Source organism: Lepisma saccharinum, chromosome 12, assembly GCF_977018435.1.
Source record: "Lepisma saccharinum chromosome 12, izLepSacc3.1, whole genome shotgun sequence".
Classification (NCBI taxonomy): Eukaryota; Metazoa; Arthropoda; class Insecta; order Zygentoma; family Lepismatidae; genus Lepisma; species Lepisma saccharinum.
This window is the reverse complement of record NC_139240.1, coordinates 63,690,349-63,707,059: the sequence shown is the minus strand read 5'-3', so window position 1 is coordinate 63,707,059 and position 16,711 is coordinate 63,690,349. Positions and strand designations below refer to the sequence as shown.

At 37.6% G+C, this 16,711-nt stretch overlaps 1 protein-coding gene across 1 annotated transcript; it reads right to left on the bottom strand.

Moving 5' to 3' along the window:
• Positions 1-1,598: 1,598 nt before the first annotated feature.
• On the bottom strand, positions 1,599-16,118 carry LOC145996160 (facilitated trehalose transporter Tret1-like). The gene is made up of 4 exons (XM_083132508.1): positions 16,021-16,118; positions 12,057-12,195; positions 10,056-10,191; positions 1,599-3,120 (listed from the first exon to the last, which is right to left on the bottom strand). The coding sequence occupies exons 1-4, from the start codon at positions 16,023-16,025 to the stop codon at positions 1,910-1,912; spliced, it is 1,491 nt and encodes a 496-aa protein (XP_082988634.1). The 5' UTR covers positions 16,026-16,118; the 3' UTR covers positions 1,599-1,909.
• Between the last annotated feature and the right edge of the window lie 593 nt (positions 16,119-16,711).

Genomic DNA, 16,711 nt, shown 5'->3' with positions numbered 1-16,711 from the left:
ATACACGTATATTAACCTCGAAAGCGAAATTGCACGTCATGCGACAAAGTAATACAACTAAAAAATTAAGTAACTGAGTCACAGTAATTCACTTCTTCCTAATGCTTCCATAGACTGATTCTTAAGGCGAGGAGGGACAATTTCCCCTAGGCCTTTCTCGCTGCGGCAGCTGTCGATCACTGTTGCCAACTTCGCTCCTTTGGAGCTAGATCTGGCTCTTTCGTGCACTCGTTTGACTGTGAACTGTGGCACCCGCCCTCTACCCCACCATGATGCCACCACTGGCTCCGGCCCATAAACACCAACCTTTTGCACGTGATGTGATATTCATATATAGGCTGTGTTACCCACCTCCTCTTTCCTCCCCAGGTATTTTTATATATAGCGTGGCTAAGGTGAAGACAATATTATTATCCGGGAATCCTTTATTTTCGATTTCATATGAACATCATTGGATTATTGAGACGGATGATGCCGCCAAATCTAGGCTGTGAAAACTAAGAATAACTTGCCATCACTTTAAAGCTAACGGTAATAGCAGCGCCCCCACCCCTCTTACCCTAGGAGGCACTTCATGCAGCCTTCGTTAATCTAGCTCCTTGAAAGTCATCTTTAGCTGTATTAATGTTGAAATGTAGCTCTTTTATCCACATCAGGTTTGGCAACACTGCAGGATGGCCGTATGAGGCAAGGAGAAATGCATTAGTTTTATGGGACCATTATTTTATTCGTTCTCTCGGGAATATCAAACATCCAATGACGTAGAAAAGCACATGGACGGAAAACGGACACGTTGAACTATGTCATAGTAGTAGAAAGAGTCGAAACTCCCATTTGATTAGCCGTAACTTGAAGTTGAAGTAGATTTCCCCATAAGGAATATATGGGATTCTATAAATACTTATTAATCTTATTTTTCAAACATTGTGTCTAGCTTACTAATCAACTTGAAAAACAGTTTCCACTTGCAACATGGAGAGAAATTCATACTCTCTTGCATACTAAACCCTTTTTAAAGTGACGATATTGAAATAAATGCACAACTAGTGCGTAATTGACCCTCCTTGCCTTATGAAGCTCCTTGGCTTAAAGGTATTCAAAAGAGATACATTTTTCAAAACTGAAAGTTAACTAGCCTGTAGCCTATCGCATACCTATGTTTACTGCTGCTTTTCGTACTCACGATTTGTACTCACCAAGACGATTGTTCCAGAAATTGATATGGGAAATTCTTAATGGTTGTTATTAGCCATAAACCCTGTAGAATGCGTCTGTAGCTTCAGCATTCCAGAATGTACTTCACAGGTCTTGCAGGAATATGAGAATATTCGGTACGTTCTAGCGTTACGTGTGTGACATTTCACATAAAATATAAGGCTATAGATATGAGATTGGATTAAAATATTCATAATTAAATGAATTCATAGAATTATGAAGTACTTTGTGGTGTCTGCTAACAAATTTTAAAAACTTCGGTATGACGACATGGCCTGAATGCACGAAAGGTATTAACGAAAGTGTATTACGTGTGTGACGGTTAGAAAAGGTGCGCAAAGTTTGACTTCATTTGCCTGTGAAGCATATAGGCTACGGATGATAGTAATTTTCGTTGGAGAAACATGCAAATTATAGGTATTCACAAACATTTAAACCTTAATGCAATTAAAAACAATGGTAATTTTCAGATTGTTTCATTTTGATGTTTACATGCAGTAGGACCACATTTCGTGGAATTCCTCATTCACTCTTAAGGTTGGTAACACTGGTACTACATGTAGATAGAGCCAACGTAAGGTATCCTCAATTACCAACACTATGATTTTTTCAATTTTTGTATCAACCATGTGTAAAGAACACAAAATAGCTGCTAAGATGTAAGAAGTTTCTGATTTCACAACGCTCACTATATTTACGATTTTTTGTTGTCGAAAGACGATTCTATGTCTATAAGTGTGCGACCTTCGGTCTCAGGCAAACAGTAATATACAAATATTGTACCTAAGAAGCTCAACACTCCATAAAACACAAACACGCCGTACATATTAAAAGCAAACACCATATCCAGAAAAGTTTTGGACGCTATAAATCCAAAGATGTACGCTGTAGCAGCCACGATGCCACTAGCCAGTCCACGGATTCTGAATGGATACACCTCGCTCAGCAGGGTCCACGAGAGCGGGAGAATCCCGAAGTTGGTCCAGAAAGCTAAGCAGACGAATGCCGTTAAGGGTACCCATGGGACTTTTACATGGAGCGTACTGTTCATAAATGCATAACCTCCTAAGACGAAGCAGCTCATTGATGCGCCCAGCATGGCTGTGAAAGCAAGTGGTCTCTTGCCGGAATATGGAACTATGATCAGGAGCAGGATGTTAGCACCCAGACCGGTTAGACCGAGGACCACGGTGGTCCAGTGTCCGTCCAGAGGAACTCCAAATTCCTCAAAGATGCTGACCATGTATGGTCGTATACCGGCCATCCCTGAGAAATGGCAGAAGAGGAACATCATTACAGTCAAACCTATTGGCTTGATGTGAGCAGGTTCGAGAAGTGACTTCAGCTTCATGTGGAACGGGATTTGCAGTACCTCGTACTCCTTCTTCGCATATTCTTCCAGGTAAGTCAACTCTTCCTTGACCTTAGAAGGTTCAACCCATCCTCGCAGCCAACGGAGAGCCTTTTCGGCATCTTCCGTCCGACCCTTCATCAGCAGCCACACGGGACTCTCGGGCACTTGGGAGATCGCCAAGATGGTTGCTATGGGAACGGAGGCACTCACGGCCGCCGCCGTTCTCCAATCCAGCACGGTACCCAGAAGGTACCCGAAGAAGAATCCCAAAGCCGAGCAGATGCCTGAGTATGACGTCAGCATTCCTCTCAACTCAGGTTGGGTGATCTCGCCGACATAAGTAAGTATGGGGGCCTCCGTGAACCCCACACCGAGACCCATGATGGCGGATGTGACGTAGAGCATGGTGACGGATGAAGCTTTGTAGAACATGAACCAGCCGATGATGTGAGGGATGTTCACCATCATCATAGCCTTCTTGCGGCCGAATGGCTCGAACATGACTCCAGAGAGAATACTACCCAGTGGTTGGCAGATCCACGGAATACTGCCTGGAATGAAAAGAAGAAGGTGGTGATCAGGGGTAGAAAAAAAACTAATTCAGGCACCAACCCCTTTCTCTCAGGGGCTAGCTTTCATTATCAAATATGGTCTAAGAAATACATGAATCCAACTAAGAAAACGTTTTGAAATATGATCATAATACACTTAATTTAATAATTAATACAAGATTGGATTAAACATAATTCTTGTGCCGGGGTGTCCTTCTTAAGGAAGATTCAACTAGTAACAGCATGAATAACTGCAATATACAGCGTGTCCACAAATTCCTGCTACCATTACAATGAAACACGGCTCCTAAACTATATGAGATAAAGACATGCGGTTTTTTTGCAACGTGTTCTACAGGTCTCAAAGTTTTAATAAGTAGTGGTATTTTATTATTATTATTTTAATTTTTTATTGTTTTTTTTTTCAGATTATGTTGAGAGCGACAATGACGACAGCACAGGAGAAGGGACAATGTCTGTGGTGGTATACCAACGGGGCGCATGTGGAAGTGTTGTAATTGTAAATAAAACTTTGAGAGCTGTAGAACACGTTGCAAAAAACCGCATGTCTTTATCTCATATCGTTTAGGAGTTAAGTTTCATTGTAATGGTAGCAGGACTTTGTGGACACGCTGTATTAAGGCCCCAGACTTTTAAATTTCGGTTAGCAACAGTGAAATAATTTATAATGCCATGTTTATTATTCTGATTCAATGATGCAAGTCATACAGAAAACACACAAACATTATTGGATTGATTTGGTGTTTTAAGTCCACGTTATGCACAGTAAGGCTAATCGGGACTGGACCTACAGCTTAAAGTGGGATCCGAACCACTATGTGCCTTCACCACAAACATTAAAAGACACATACTGTACTCGTTATTTTAAAGAAAGGTATGGAAATTTCCATAAGCGAATTTGAGATATTAGAAAAAGTTAAATTTTCACGCACCATGCCTACTGGACATCCTGTATTTTTCTACCTCTGGTGGTGAGTATCACGCAATTGTGTGGAATAGACGTCCCGGAAAATACAAATACAGATGTGTGAAGTAAAATGTGCTTGTCGCAAGGTCAGTGTAATTATATTGTCTGGGGAGAAACCAGGAATTATAAGAATAGCATGTGCGGCTGGCTTACGACTCAATGCTAACGCTGGTGCCTTGTAATCAATGAGCCCCGGACTCGATTCCTAGTGAAAGCACATAGTGGTTAGGATCCTAGTATGAATGTAGGCCCTATCACCCTGTCCTGGATATAAAACGAAATTTGAAAAACTTTTGGTAAAGGCGAATGGTCCATCACCACGTTCAATCCGTCTTGCCTCCATATGGGGATCATACATTGATATAAGGATGTCAATAGGTAGAAAACATCATCTGCTTCAGCATCGACACACTAATCCATAAAACAACATGCGATGTGAAACAAAAATGAACAAAATTAGGGATGATTTTTTTTTTTTGCCTACTGTTGGTTTAGGTGCTTATTTCACAAGAAATAATGGTACATGTATTGCCTATACGCAGATGATATTAGCTTAAGGTTAATTTAGTTATGTTGGGGGTAGAGCGTACCCGATGGCGAAGTGGTAGCGTCGTCGCCTTGTACTCAAAGGATTCCGGGTTCTATACCTGGTGGAGTGGTCCGGATCCCACTTTAAACTGTAGGTCCAGTCCCGATTAGCCTTTCTGTGTATAAAGTGGACTTAAAACACTAATTCAATTAAATTATTCAATCGAAGTTATGTTAGCAAAGTAGAATACACTCAAAAGTAATGCACAATTTTGCGTCGTACAAAAATGGCGGTTATAGCGACAGAAAGTGGTCCCAGGAGGTCGGCACCACATTTGAGATGGTTTCGATTACATCCTTTGATATTTTTATTTTAACACCAATCAGTTTTAATGAACCAATATGTGATGTGGAGCTCCTACGTCGCTTTAACACCATTCTCTGAAAAACACTAAGTTGCTGACCAACGCAGTTTATTAAGATAAAAAACACTTAACAGGTGACGTTTCAACAATGTATCAGGGTCTTCCTCAGACGAAGAACTGAACTAAAATGATGAAATATACTACGCACAGAAAATATTACATACACATAGCAGGGTCACTAGCCACACAACAACAAATCAAGTTGACAGTCCTTATCTAGGAAGATTTCTCCAAAGGAATTAAACATATCACCTCCTGACAGTTGACTAATGGGTCTACTACACTGACAGGTGATTGACAGGTCAAGATTAGACAGAGTCTAGAACCACCTGCTTACCATTCACCCACCCCTCCTGCCTTTTTGGATATGGATGAATACCTCCTCCTCTGGTCTTCTTCTTTTCTCTTCTTTCTTCCTTGTTCATTCTTGTTTTTCCCTCATTCCTTTTCTTCATCCTTTCAACTTTCTCTAACACACTCTTCCATTCCTTGTTTATCTTGAGTCCTCTATTCCAATTCATGATGTCTTCTCCTTTCTTTTCTATTTGTTTGGCCTCCTTCCATTTTCTCACTAGTTCTCTCTTTTCTTTTCCTATTCGCCTAGCCGAATCCCATTCAACCTCTTGTCCCGTTTCTCTAGTGTGTTTGAATATGGCATTACTGTCTCTCTTCAATCTCACATCATCCATGTGTTGCTTTAACCTGTCTTTAAATCTCTTCTTCGTTTCCCCTATATATACACTTTCACATCCTCTGCACATCACCTCGTAGATAACCCCTTCTTCTTCTTCCTCTCTCTTCTCTTACTTCTTCTTGCTGGCTATATTTAAAACAGTGCGTCCTCCCTTCCTGTAAGTTCTTATACCCACTTTCCTCAGCACTTTGCATATCTTCTCTGTGGCATCGCCCATACTTCTTATACCAAACCATCTCTCTTTTTCTTTTTCTTCCTTCTCTTCCAGTCCTCTCTCTTTTATCTCTTTTCTTCTTATGTTCATGTTGTGTCTGTCTTTCTGTTCATAGCCATTCTCTTCTAGTTGTTCTGAAGGAGTCTGGGGATAAAACCACAATGTTTAGCCTAGACGTGAGAAGCATGTTCTCGAGCATCCATCAAAAGGGGACACGTAGTGGATGTAGTGAGGAAGGAAGTGGGGGAAAAGCATTAATGGAGAATGGGGTATTGAGAGAGTGGTACAAGCACTGGAAACCATTTGGGACAATGGCTACAGCAGAGTGGGGAGTAAAATCATCAAGATTAGTGAAGGTTTGAATATAGGCTCTTGCTTGAGCCCTGTGCTGGCGGAATTAGTTATGAATGAATGGGAGAAGGAAGTGATAGTGAAAGGAGGAGATAAGTTAAGTCTGTTTTGTAGATATGTGGATGATTGTTTTTTTTATATGGAAGGGAACGGAAAGGCAGCTGAGTAAGCTTGTTATAGATGTAGAAGATGAGAAAGCAGGGATATTCCTTGAGCTCGAAACGGAACAGGAAGGAACATTAAATTTCTTGGATATTGAGATGAAAAAGAAGAGAGGAATGGGGATTGTGGCTACATGGTACCAAAAGAAGTGTTCGGTAGGAGTGTTCTGCCACAAAAGAAGTGATGTGGCTGCTGGAACTAAACGTAAATTTATAAGGAACATGGAAGACCGAATAAAGAAGATATGCACAGAGAAAGGGGGAGAAGAAACCAAGATTAATAGCCTGTGGGAACAACTAGAAGAGCATGGCTATGAAAAGAAAGACAGACACAACATCAACATAAGAAGAAAAGAGATAAAAGAGAGAGGACTGGAAGAGAAGGAAGAAAAAGAAAAAGAGAGATGGTTTGGTATAAGAAGTATGGGCGATGCCACAGAGAAGATATGCAAAGTGCTGAGGAAAGTGGGTATAAGAACTTACAGGAAGGGAGGACGCACTGTTTTAAGTATAGCCAGCAAGAAGAAGGAAGAGAAGAGAGAGGAAGAAGAAGAAGGGGTTATCTACGAGGTGAAGTGTAGAGGATGTAAAAGTGTATATAGGGGAAACGAAGAAGAGATTTAAAGACAGGTTAAAGCAACACATGGATGATGTGAGATTGAAGAGAGACAGTAATGCCATATTCAAACACACTAGAGAAACGGGACATGAAGTTGAATGGGATTCGGCTAGGCGAATAGGAAAAGAGAAGAGAGAACTAGTGAGAAAATGGAAGGAGGCCAAAGAAATAGAAAAGCTAGGAGAAGACATCATGAATTGGAATGGAGGACTCAAGATAAACAAGGAATGGAAGAGTGTGTTAGAGAAAGTTGAAAGGATGAAGAAAAGGAATGAGGGAAAAAACAAGAATGAACAAGGAAGAAAGAAGAGAAAAGAAGAAGACCAGAGGAGGAGGCATTCATCCATATCCAAAAAGACAGGAGGGGTGGGTGAATGTTAAACAGGTGGTTCTAGACTCTGCCTAATCTTGACCTGTCAATCACCTGTCAGTGTAGTAGACCCATTAGTCAACTGTCAGGAGGTGATATGTTTAATTCCTTTGGAGAAATCTTCCTAGATAAGGACTGTCAACTTGATTTGTTGTTGTGTGGCTAGTGACCCTGCTATGTGTATGTAATATTTTCTGTGTGTAGTATATTTCATCATTTTAGTTCAGTTCATCCTCTGAGGAAGACCCTGATACATTGTTGAAACGTCACCTGTTAAGTGTTTTTTATCTTAATATACTGCCTTGGTCAGCAACTTAGTGTTTTTAATATGGAAACAAGGCTTAATCACTTTACATTCTCTGAAGTGGGTTTTGAAGGAAAAGTGTCATTTTCAATAACATCTGCATGTATCCGTATAATGAAAAAATGAATGGCAAGCAGGTTTGGATTTTTAGTTTGGTATGGATGTTTGGTAGTTTTGTAAATAAATACTCTATTTGATACGTGTTTAAGAACTAAATATGTGAGTTATATGGTTTGTTAACGGCTAGTAATTCGGCCAGCGGATAAGGGTATTTAAGTTTTTATTCGCTGGTTTTTATTTATAAGCCAAATTTAGAAATGACAATAATTATTGTCATCTGTTACAAGAAATTGGGACATTGAAATATGTGGGAAGAAATTATTTAATGAACTGTCCAAATATTTATATGGTTATATTACATTATATATATTATTTTAATATTTGACTGTTGCAAAGAGTCGACGGTTTTATTATGCATTGGGTAAAAACAAGAGACAGTTACGAGTCGCGCTTGCGATGTCTTGTATAAATAAACATTAATATTGATGCATTTTTTAGTAAACGATAAAGTTTGATTGTATATTAGGTAGTACACGACTGTTCGTACTGAAGTGAAGAGGAAAGTTGTTTTTTTAAGTTTTGTGTTGAAGTTTTTTATGGGTTCAAGTGATGTATTGAAAATTGTTTGAGCAAAGTTTTTTTTTTCCCTAATCGAGGGTTGGAGCGATGTATTGGAACTGTTATCGATGTATTTTTTTTATTTCGGCTACGCTAACATCGGGGTGGAATTGTTTTTTTTTCGCTATTGGTTAGTCTACTATAGCTTCACCCCCATGTGACTTAAAGTTTGCATTGAAGGGTGATAATTGCGGAGCATAGAAATACAATAACATTTTGTTTGAGAGTTGCTTTGGAGGACGAAAAGTATTTTGTTTTAATTAATTTTTACTGCTCACAGCTCGATATTTTGTTAAAGTTATGCAGATAGTTTGTTAAAGTTAGTTAAAGTTATGTGTTTTGTGGCTGTTTAAATTTTATTGAGGTGAAGACATATTTTTGGGCAGGGTTGTAGTTTAAATTTTTATATTAGTCATATTGACAAGGAAGTGTTTAAACTGTAGACTGGCTGGCGCGCTTGCAAGAAATTATGTTTGTCTGCTAGAGTTTGTTATGTGCTATTATTGTTTTGATTTTGGGTTTGACCAGCTGCGCACTCCCTTGAGAACAGAGGATTTTTGAAATTTTAAAATGCTTGAAGTTTTATGATTAGTTGGATTTTTAAATTTCAACCATCAAGCTGAATTTGAATTGATGGTGATGTGAGCCGAATGTGGATTGGATGGATATTAAAGTTTATTGCGGGAACACACTGGCTTCTTTCTCTCGAAGTAGGTGCGGTGACATATGCAGGGCTTTATGGGAAAGAATGCTGGTTTGTTTGAGACTGCTGTTTTTTAGAGCAGAAAAATGAAATTTTGGGGGAAGTGTGTAGAAAGACCGATGGTAATGGTAAATGGTAATTGGTACATCGGTTATATCCGGTTGACAACAAGGCGATTACCAACAAAAAATGCTCGCTTTCTGATTCAAGTATCAACTGCTTGTGCAAAAATAAAGTGTGAACTAAAAGATAAGACAATTACCTCACAAGTAGTACATTTTTCTCATACATCACAATATTTCATAAGGCCTAGTGCATTTATTACATAAGTTTTACTTATATATATATATACATATGTATGAATATATATATATATATATATATATATATATATATATAATACTATAAATTCTGCCTTGGTCAGTATTTTAATGTTTTATTAAAGTGGAAGCAAGGCTTAACAGTGTTAAGTTTTACTTGTAGAGAACAATTCGAAATGCACTACGATTCTCCTCAATTTCTACAATCCCAATTGTTATACATACGATCCTTGTTGTGTTCTTTACATAGAGATTACATTGCCTACTGTTTCAGAGCCTACCTTATCTACGCATAGATGTAGACTAGTATCACAGACTAGCTAGATGAAACAAGGAGCACCTAACATAACATACATACAATTCTAACTAACCCATAAGAAAATGTAACATTTTTTACAAAAAATAGAATGGATTAGCTGATAATATTACGAAGTAAATTGAAATTGTTTATTACAATGACACTCGCAATGGCATGGCACTATTTCAGAAAACATTTTAAAAGCCCAATTTCAGTCTTTAAAAATATTAGTACATTAACGTTTGATAGATGTCAGTCGCATTATGTAAAATATAAACTTACCAAACCAAGACACTTCGTAATCATTAAGTGATAATGGTCCATCAGCATTCTGCAATGATGGTATTGCCACCGTGGGGAATGACAACACCATCCCTAGATCTATAATGACCATGTTCTTGGCTGTACTGGCAAGAATCTAGAATGAAAAATGGCAAAACATGTTCATAAATAATTACATCGATTCCCGATTTTTATAGCTTCAGTTCTTGTCAATACAATAGAACATGTAATTAGAGAATTAATACTGTACAAGCATAAAAATCAAGAAGCTCTATCCAGAGTACAATAATGTAATTTCAATTTTTCGAAGCAAATTGAAACATTATTATTGTACAGTGGGATCCATGAGTATTACCGTGGAAATTGTCCATGACAATTTTCATTAATTTTTCTCTTACCTCCAATATGATTTTAAGAGATGGATTTTTATGTATGTTGGTGCAGAAGTTGTCAACAGCTTGTATTGAGTTTTCTCTTAATTCTTGAAGCTCTTATTGGGTCAAATAAAGTGCACGAACATGGTGATGGACAATTTGCACAATAATACTCATGGATCACACTGTACGTACTACATTTCAACTACTCTACTATCAGCTGCACCTTAATGCAAAATAGGCAACATGTACAGTGGGATCCATGAGTATTACCGTGCAAATTGTCCATCACCATGTTTGTGCACTTTATTTGACCCAATAAGAGCTTCAAGAATTAAAAGAAAACTCAAAACAAACTGTTCACAACTTCTGCACCAGCATACATAAAAATCCATCGCTTAAAATCATATAGGATGCAAGAGAAAAGTTAATGAAAATAGTCATGGACAATTTGCACGGTAATACTCATGGATCCCACTGTACAGAACTTAATTTCCGTCATTTTTCGTCAGTCTCAGTTACACAACGTATTATTGTTAAATATCTCGCCAGAGGAGTATAGCAGACCGAAATTTTACGAAGATTAAAACACCAGTATTATTTTACTTGTTGCATTGGGAATGTCAAACTTCCGATGACGTAGAAATATACATGAACGGAAAGAGAACACATTAAAGATTTGATTTGTCGTAGGAAAAATCGAAAACTCCCTCTTGACGGGGCATCACCGTCCGCAGTCTCTTTCTTCTGCAGAACAATGCAAGACCTCATAATATCGCTTCAATTCAAGAAAAAATTAGAAAATGTACTGGAATATGCTGGAACATCCTCTATGTGACTGTCATTTGTTAGGGCCACTTAAAGAGGCGGTGGGTGGTCAGCGTTTCAAAAGCGACGAGGAAGTAAAGCACTTCTGGTGCAGTTGACTTCGTCATTTTACACCACGGCCATTGAAAATTACCAATTCGGTAGCAAAAGAGCCGTCATTGTAGTGCAACAAATACAGTGTGCCCCAAAACAGTGATTACTCTCTTTGAAAGTTAATAACAGAGAAACTATTACAGATAACTTGACCGGACGTTTTGTATTTGAAGCTGCAATGTCAACATTTGAGTGTGCGTAACCATTCTGTTGTTTATAGTTCCATTACAGCTCACCAGGGGGTATACATTAGTGTACCCAAAGTGGCAGAGGTGAGCTATTTTTCTTTTGAGCAATGTAAGAAGTGTCAAATTACCACCCAGATCCCCCAATTTAACACCGTTAGATTTCTACCTCTGGGAAACTGAAGAGCAATGTGTACCCCACAAAGCCATGGTCACAGGATGACATGAAACTTATCTACTATTTGTTGATCTGTTCTATAGCATTGCAGATAAGGTATTGCTGCCAAAGAGCATGTATAACTTTAAGGTAAGTGACACGCAAAAAAGTTCATACTTGCTGTAATTAGTGTTCTCATTATTAACGTTCAAAGAGTGTAAACACTATTGTGGAACACTCTGTACTCAAATCTGGGCAGCTCCATGCAGGCTGCTCTAAAGAAACAATTTTCCAGCTATATTTTTCCTCCCCAATGCTTTAACGTGTTTCAGCGACACGCGAGACACAAACTGGGTTATCTTACCTGCGGCAGTGCGGTTCTGAAGGATACCCTTTGCTTCCGGGTAACCTCGTCTTGTTTGAGCTCATTTCCGGTTTCTTTTCTTGCAGTTGAATCGGTGACTTTCGAGGAGACTTCTGGACACGGTACAGTAGCGCCTTCACTATACAAAGTACACAGAACATATAAATATTTGTGCTATCAGCTACTCCAACAACTAACACAAGTAGTACTACATTATTATTATTATTAATCAGGCGTAGAAAAATACAGAGCACCCGGTTGCCATGAAGCCTGAAAATGTTCACCTGGCGCATGAACGTTTAAATTCACTTCTAATTTATATATATATATCTTACTTTTAATAAACACGTAGAACAAATAATTAGTGAAGCGTTCAAGAGCCTTGGGTTCATTCTTAGAATGGGGAGGGAATTCAAGAGTATAGACACACTAAAAGTTTTGTATTATTCGTATGTAAGACCAAAACTCGAATATGCATCTGTTATATGGAATACAGACACAGCAAAGTACAGTGAAGCAATTGAAAGAGTCCAATCACGATTTCTTAGATTTTTAAAATACAAATTTCAGAAAGTTTACCCCACATTTGAACACTACGACAACCTAATATATGAAAGTCGGTTTACGAAGCTGTGTCATAGAAGAACGTTACAGGAAATAGTTTTCTTGTGGAAGTTGTTAGATAACGAAGTAGATGCTGAACATCTACTCTGCCAGATAAATTTTCGTATCCCGTCGTCGAAAACTAGACTCAGGAACGAAGTTTTTCTTATAAAGAAGGCTAGATCGGAAATTAAAAAGAAATCTCCATTGTGGAGAATGTGCACCAGTTACAATAAATTGTTAATCAAGAATAACACCATTGACATCTTTTCTATGAACCTAAGGGACCTCAGTAAAGCCACTATTAACTCAATGACCTAAGCTTAAACACATAATTTCCTAATGAAATGATATGTGATCAAGTGTGTGTGTATATATGTAGGAAATAAATTTAAATGTATTTTATGAAGGTGTGTGTATATTATATATATATATTACAGAAATATATGTAACTGTATTCACTATGAATCCTTCATATGAGCTCTGTAATTAGGTATGTACCTGTTGAGTTCGATAAATAAATAAATAAATATACCAGGTGAATCACCTAAAACTTGCACCCCAAATATTTCGTAAACAAAAATAAATATTCAAAAACTGCTTTCGTAGATATAAAGGTATGAGAGGGGCTCATGAAATTAGTGGACACAATGCGTTCAACTACCTAAGGTAGTACGATTTTCAACACAAACCTAGTTTCCTTTTTTAATGGAAACCCCAGTTTATTTTTAGCTCATTTGAAAGTACGGAAAAAATCATTAAGAATGGCGTTTGTTACATCGGTCACCGAAAATTCGATTACTTTTAAAAAATAGAGAATACAGTATGTCTTTTTAAATGTTTCTGTGTTTTCTGTACCACGTGTATCATTAGATCGGAATAATAAATATGGGCATTATAAATTTTGCGCTCATGGTCATATATTACAATGTTCTGCATAGTTATTTATGATGTTACCAGTTGAGCCTTTATTAGGAATGCCACTCCGGAGCAAATTTAACCTTCCACTCTGCAACACACAGGCATATCAGTCGTCGTTTTCATTTTTTGCCGCAAAAATAAGGAGTGCCCTACCTAAGACCATGTCGAGCATATCTAAAATAGAATCTTTCCGAAATGAAGTAAAGAATTTTCTTTTGGCAGAGCAGAGATTGTGTTCAAATACTATGATGTAACTTGTATGTTTATGTTATGCATTTTGTCTAAATCTTTTTTTTTAAATTTATTTCTTATTCATTTTATTTTATTTTTATGTTGTTGTCTTTTCAGAATTTTCGTATCATTATATTCATACATTTATTACAATTACTTTATCAATAGATTTTGTAACTAAATCATACAGTTTATTGTACACTGTATTAATACTGTAATAACATAAGAAATGTAAATTTAAATGACACGGGTTAGGTGGCAGAACAGACTCAGGCTGAACCTCGCCCGCGCAAATAAAGAATTTGAATTTGAATTTGAAGAATTAATTATTTTTAATCCAGTCTTGTGTTAAGTAATAAATTTAATGCTTTAAGATCACATTTCATAGCTTACCTTAGTTGGATCCGTGTCTTTCTTAGCCAAAATTTGCAAAACATTAAAATAAATATATATTTTTAGTTTTTTTAGTTTTGTCTACCCCTGATTATTAACGCACCGCGCGATAAGAGCGACGTCACGAATCCAGGTCAGGGCGTGGATGTTCTTTGTGAGTGTTCCTTCATCAGTTTCATCACATCATCGCTCATCCTCACCTTTGTGATTAGCCAAAAGTGGCAGAAATGTTGTTTTTCTCCTCTGTGTTCCTCGGTATAAACGAGCGAATGCCGGGTCGGTGCATTTAAGGGCGATTTCAGCATCTTCTATTGACCTCCTCTCTTCTCATTCGGTGACGACACCAGAAAATGAATGGGGTCAGAGGGTGCTATAATATTGGGAGGGTAGTTACATTTCGTACCCCACCAAATAGGGCCTACCATAAAAAAAATGCATATTTGGCTCCCCCTTCCCCCGGTTCCGTAACTGTTCATAAACCACGTTAAAACTAGTGGTATATATAAGTGACATCAACCAAGCAAAGTTTTCTGAAAGTAAAATCGATAAGAAAAGGTAAAAGTGTCACGTGATTGCGATTACATGATCATGACTTCTAACATAGAGAGATTGTGTCGTAATTGCCAACAGTCCTAATCGCGAACAATGTCTAAATGGTCCAAACTGCGAACACATGAAAGTGAGAAATGAAGATATTGGTGATATTCCTAAATTTCAAGGTCAGTGTCGTATGTTTTGAAATTTAGATAAAACATAAAAGTAAATAATGATGTTATTGATATTATTGGTTGGTTGGTTGATTTGTTGTTTTAAGTCCACTTTATGCACAGTAAGGCTAATCGGGACTGGACCTACAGTCTAAAGTGGGATCCGAACCACTTGTGTCTCCACCGGGTATCGAACCCGGGAACCCTTGATTACAAGGCGAAGACATATTGATATTATTGGTTAGGTTAGATTGACAAAGCACTTTTTAGTAAAGAATTATGCAGTGTACAAATCAGTCCCCACTTTCATTATAATTAAATAATGTCGTACTTCGACGACGAATCTTCTATGCTCCAAATTTAACCCTCAATGCACTGACCAGTCTCAATTGTGGAAGTGAGTTCCTTTAAATAAAATAGTTAAAAAGACACATGAAATATGAGAAGTTCTAAGCTCTAGGACAGAAAAATGTGTTCGCAATCAGGACACAGTCCTTGAAGGTTATTGCTGTTCAGGAAGCAAGTGTTCGCAACTGAAGCTAAAGCCATGAAACTAGTCCAGTCAAGGTCACGCCTCCCATCTGCAGTGTTGCCAACAAGATACAATTTCAAATTTCATTAATAATTTCGAAAAAAAAATTAGAAAATAGTACTTAACGTAAAGAACATTACCAGGTATTTTTTAAACTGAAATATTTTCTTGGCCATTCAGAAAAAAATAGTTAAAAACATGTTTCCATGAAATTCACAAGGATATTTTTTTACTTCAAACTGTAAAAGTAATGGAAGCAGCCACACAAGAGGGTTGGAGAAAATAGTGAAACATTCTTAAGGTTCATAGGTTTCTACAGTAGACCCTATATATTTTATGCACAAAATGTATAGGCCTTTGAAGTAAAAAAAGTAAAATGTTGCAAAAATCGCAAAACTTCTAAGTAAATTCAGCGAGAAAGTTTGTAAAAAAAAGCATTGAAATTAATTTTAAAAAAAACACACAGCGTCTTCAGAGTGATTGTTCGCAAATAGAATGACACCCATAGAGATCATTGACAAACGACACAAAAAAGAAATTCCTGTTCAAGAAAAGAACAGAGGAAACAGTGACTCACCTCATTGCCGTTGGATGAATTCTTCTACCACGACTGTCCTACTATACGTTACAATCGTGACTTCTACTGACGCAGAAAACACGAACAATTACAAGAAGCGTCCTTCGAGCAACAATTATCCTTTGTCGCAAGCCATTATGCAATATCTCAGAAGATTTCTTTAAAATAACAGCATTGGTTCTTCTGGACAGAATTTTTCTTAATTAAACGTTGTGTCGTTGAGTACGATATCTAGATAAGAAGATGTATATGAGTATTCTGCTGTTGGAAAGCAAAAGCCTATGGACTTAAGGCCGAGAATGTTCATGCCAAACCTAGACCGACAGAGTAGTATTTAAATAAAACAACTTATATAGTGCATAAATTAGGCTTCATCCTCTTTCTTTCATATCGACATTGTTGACCATTTCCTTCAGGAACGCGTAGTGACAATCTTTTCCTCAACTTATGAAGAAGAAGTGCTGGTCTCAAACGACCAATAGATCCAAGACTTTTAATGATGGGTGAACAACCTAGCACGTAATGAACAAACTACACTATCGGATTAAAAATTATAGATACTCGAGTTTGAACTCCACGTAGAAACGAGTTACATCAAAATTTAGCTTAGTCAACTGTACATTAATCTGTGCTAACCAATTTTCTTTAGTATGCTTTATACTTTTTATCGCCTGAGAACTAAAAAAGGGCC

What these genes read in the sequence shown, in the direction of transcription:
- LOC145996160 (XM_083132508.1), bottom strand. An exon ending in TCAGAACCGCACTGCCGCAG is followed by an intron (nt 10,192 to 12,056) that starts GTAAGATAACCC and finishes TTTTCATTCTAG; the next exon opens with ATTCTTGCCAGTACAGCCAA. An exon ending in TTACGAAGTGTCTTGGTTTG is followed by an intron (nt 3,121 to 10,055) that starts GTAAGTTTATAT and finishes TTTTCATTCCAG; the next exon opens with GCAGTATTCCGTGGATCTGC.